Raw genomic sequence first — 3,419 nt, 5'->3', positions numbered from 1 at the left:
GTTTTACCTTTCACATCTAGGGCAGGGGCTTTGCAAGCCCTGAATGATTCAACATAGTTGCGAAGGTATGGAATAGAAGCAATAAACAATGCTTTTCCATCTGCATGCATAATATTGTTCCGATGGTGCCATACACTCCATAATAAGAAGACGACCTTGTCTCTCTCATTTGCCGAGGTGTTATCTAGCAGGTGTAGTAACCATTCCTTGCCTCTTTCCTTTGCTAATTTTAATTAGCATAAATATTTCATATGTTTTATAATCAAATAGAAAACTAAAATATAATTTTTAGGACATACTCGAATATACATAATGTGGGATTTTCCAAGGTTAACCAGCTCGAATAACAACTGCAAAAGGAAAAATATGCAACGGAAAAGGGACGGGCCTTAGTCCCACGCATGGGCCTCCAAGATCCAAATACGCGACTCACATCGGGCCATCAGCCCACGAAGAGCGGCAAGCCTCTAGGGTTTCTCTCCTCCTCTTAGACCTCCGCCGCCTCCTCAGCTCATTCCCTGTTCGGAGAGTTCGTGAGAAGGCCAGACCCTCCCTCCCCTTCCTCCTCTCCGGCCGCATCCTCCGCCGCCGCCGCCATGGTAAGCCTCGCCCCTCTCCTTCCTCGTACTATCATCTGACTCATGCGCCTTCGCCCTGACATCCTCGCCGTTGCATCCGTCGCAGGTGAAGTACTCGAGGGATCCGGCCAACCCGACCAAGTGTAAGATCTCCTGTCCCTCTGTTCTTCTTCTCCTCTTTGCTGTTTCGCCTTCATCGCAAGGTGGGTTTTGACCGGATGTTTCGTGTTCTGTTGCGCAGCGGCCAAGGCCTGTGGCAAGGATCTCAGGGTCCACTTCAAGGTACCTTTCCTGAACCTGCTCTCGGTCACATCTTGCGGATTAGCGAGCTGTTCTTGTCAGCTGCCGTTATCTTGTTGATGAATTAGGGTTAGAGAGTGTGCAAATGGCGTTATGAATTGGCTGAAGTGTGATATAGACCCAGAGTGTGAAGGTTATGTTCGGTTGTTTGTATGAGCACTTCGCACGTTGCTTCGGGGATACAGATGCGTTGCTATCTGATGAGCAATTTGTGTCTCTCTCTGTGGCATATGGTTCATGGGCAATGTGAACGGTACAACATCTTTAGGGATATTTTGGTTCTGTGGAATATCTAAACCATGTACGAACTTCATCCAGATTCTGCGTATTACTGAAAAGTTCAGGTGCAAGTTTTGTGCCTTAAAATTTGACTAATATTGTGTGCGGAACATTGAGTTTGTTGTCTATATCACTATATTGCTAGGGTCACACTAGTCACGTTCACGTTTTAATGATTAATAATGATGTCGTGTACTGCTCAAGCTGAGTCCTTCAGGAGCATGTTTTGTGCCTTAAATTTGGACTAATAGTGTGTACCAAACATTGAGTTTGTTGTCTACCTGTATAATGCCAGGGTCATACAAGTTACGTCTTAATGATTAATGATGATGTGCACTGCTCAAATGTGTCTTTTAGAAATTTTTGCACCTTACATTTGAATCATGTTTAGCTGTTTAGCCAATTTATCTCTATGCAGCCTAGTTTTATGTCCCTTTTTTGTTATTTTATGATATTTTGACATCACTCTGTTTCTTATCTATATACTGAATACCTTGAAACAGTCCTTGCTGCGCTGAACAATTGAAATTTTGGTTCATTTGATTTGTTTTGTCTTTTCCATCTAGTCACATTTCAAACAATGGTCTTTGAGAAAGTACTCTGTGATCTCATTACAGTGAGTAATATTGTAGATAAAAGTACCCTATCCTATCAGCTTGTAGTTGAAATAAAGTGTTGGCAGGTGTGAAATCCTTTTCTGAGTTCACTGAGTAGTTTATTTTTGCTTGACGAATCATTTTCTCTTGTTTCTCTGGCTAAGTTCCAATAATGTTTGCAGAACACTGTCCTAGATTAATATTGTTTTTTTTCTTGATGTATCATTTTCTCTTGTTTCTCTGGCTAAGTTCCTAATAATGTTTGCAGAACACACGTGAGACAGCGTTTGCCCTTCGCAAGATGCCTTTGAACAAGGCTAAGAGGTACCTTGAGGATGTTTTGGCCCACAAGCAAGCTATTCCCTTCAGGAGGTACTGTAGAGGTGTTGGCCGTACCGCACAAGCAAAGAATCGCCAGCCAAATGGACAGGGTCGCTGGCCTGCAAAGTCAGCCCAGTTCGTGTTGGATTTGCTGAAGAATGCTGAGAGTAACGCTGAGGTATGCTGCTAGTTTATGCTCTGAGTATTTTTTTAGATGCATCATGCTATCAACTATTGTTTTGGGTTACTCAAGACCTGCTGTTTATGTAGGTTAAAGGCTTGGATGTCGACAGCCTCTACATTTCGCACATCCAGGTGAACCAAGCCATGAAGCAGAGGCGGCGTACATACCGTGCTCACGGACGCATTAATCGTAAGTTAATCAAGGGATATATTGGGATGTCTGTTTTGCTTTCACTAGCAAGGGTTAAATCGAGATATCTATTCTGCTTCCATTGGATATCATACTAATATTTCTTTTATGTCAGCTTACATGTCAAACCCCTGCCACATCGAGCTGATCTTGTCAGAGAAGGAAGAGCCTGTGAAGAAGGAGGTATGTTCTTATATCCTCTATATTTTTCCAGTTCATCCTGCAAACTTGGTTAAGCACTGTTTGGTGTTGGCCGCGCTAGTTTCTAGTTGTATGAATCAATATTCATGTGATTCACCTTCTAAACTAGTCTTACTGTCATTGTGTTGCAAATGTTCCTTGAAATGCTTATTACCTTGTCAGTTTAAGCTGTTCTTATCTGGATCTTAAACTGCTTCTCCTAATCCACATTCTTGTTTTGTAGCCTGACAATGTCATTGCACCAAGGAAAGCTGTTTAAGCCCATGGAGTGACCTCAGTATCTGTCCAAGAATCGTAGCTGTAGTTCTTTCCAAGAACCTTTATGCCAGTGCTGCATCCTTTGTTTTTGATACCAATGTTGAGTCAGGATTTGTTAAGGTTGATGCTATCCTTGTGGTCTCGAATGGTCGTTATATGCTAAAACAGTTTCATGCATTTGAGCAGTGCCTATCTGAACTTATTTGCCACAGATCCTTGTCTTCTTTTGCTGTTCACTTCAAGTATTTACAATGTTATTTCTTGTCTAGTCCTTTAGCTCAACTATTGTCACATTATATTGCCTGTAATGTTATCGTACCAAAGGGTGTAATGAATGACCCAGGATCTATGCATTTTGTTCTTTGTTGCATCTAGTTGTCTTGTGATGATCATTTGGCCTTTCATCAATGCAATTTTTGATACAAAATGATTATGGGCAAAATTTAGTTCTCGTTTGGTGAATGTAACGCAAACCTTTTCCTTAACCAGAATCTGCATCTTTTTTACAGTTGC

At 41.8% G+C, this 3,419-nt stretch overlaps 1 protein-coding gene across 1 annotated transcript; it reads left to right on the top strand.

Annotated features, from left to right (window-relative positions):
* The first annotated feature begins 460 nt into the window (after positions 1–460).
* On the top strand, positions 461–3,117 carry LOC127316619 (large ribosomal subunit protein uL22y). The gene is made up of 7 exons (XM_051347062.2): positions 461–599; positions 685–721; positions 820–860; positions 2,022–2,252; positions 2,345–2,447; positions 2,563–2,630; positions 2,872–3,117. Exons 1-7 carry the CDS (start codon positions 597–599, stop codon positions 2,905–2,907), a joined length of 519 nt encoding a protein of 172 aa, XP_051203022.1. The 5' UTR covers positions 461–596; the 3' UTR covers positions 2,908–3,117.
* The last annotated feature ends 302 nt before the right edge of the window (positions 3,118–3,419 follow it).

The sequence above is a fragment of the Lolium perenne genome, chromosome 7 (assembly GCF_019359855.2).
Source record: "Lolium perenne isolate Kyuss_39 chromosome 7, Kyuss_2.0, whole genome shotgun sequence".
In the NCBI taxonomy this organism is placed as follows: Eukaryota; Viridiplantae; Streptophyta; class Magnoliopsida; order Poales; family Poaceae; genus Lolium; species Lolium perenne.
The sequence above is the reverse complement of the archived record's forward strand: the minus strand, read 5'-3'. Positions and strand labels throughout refer to the sequence as shown.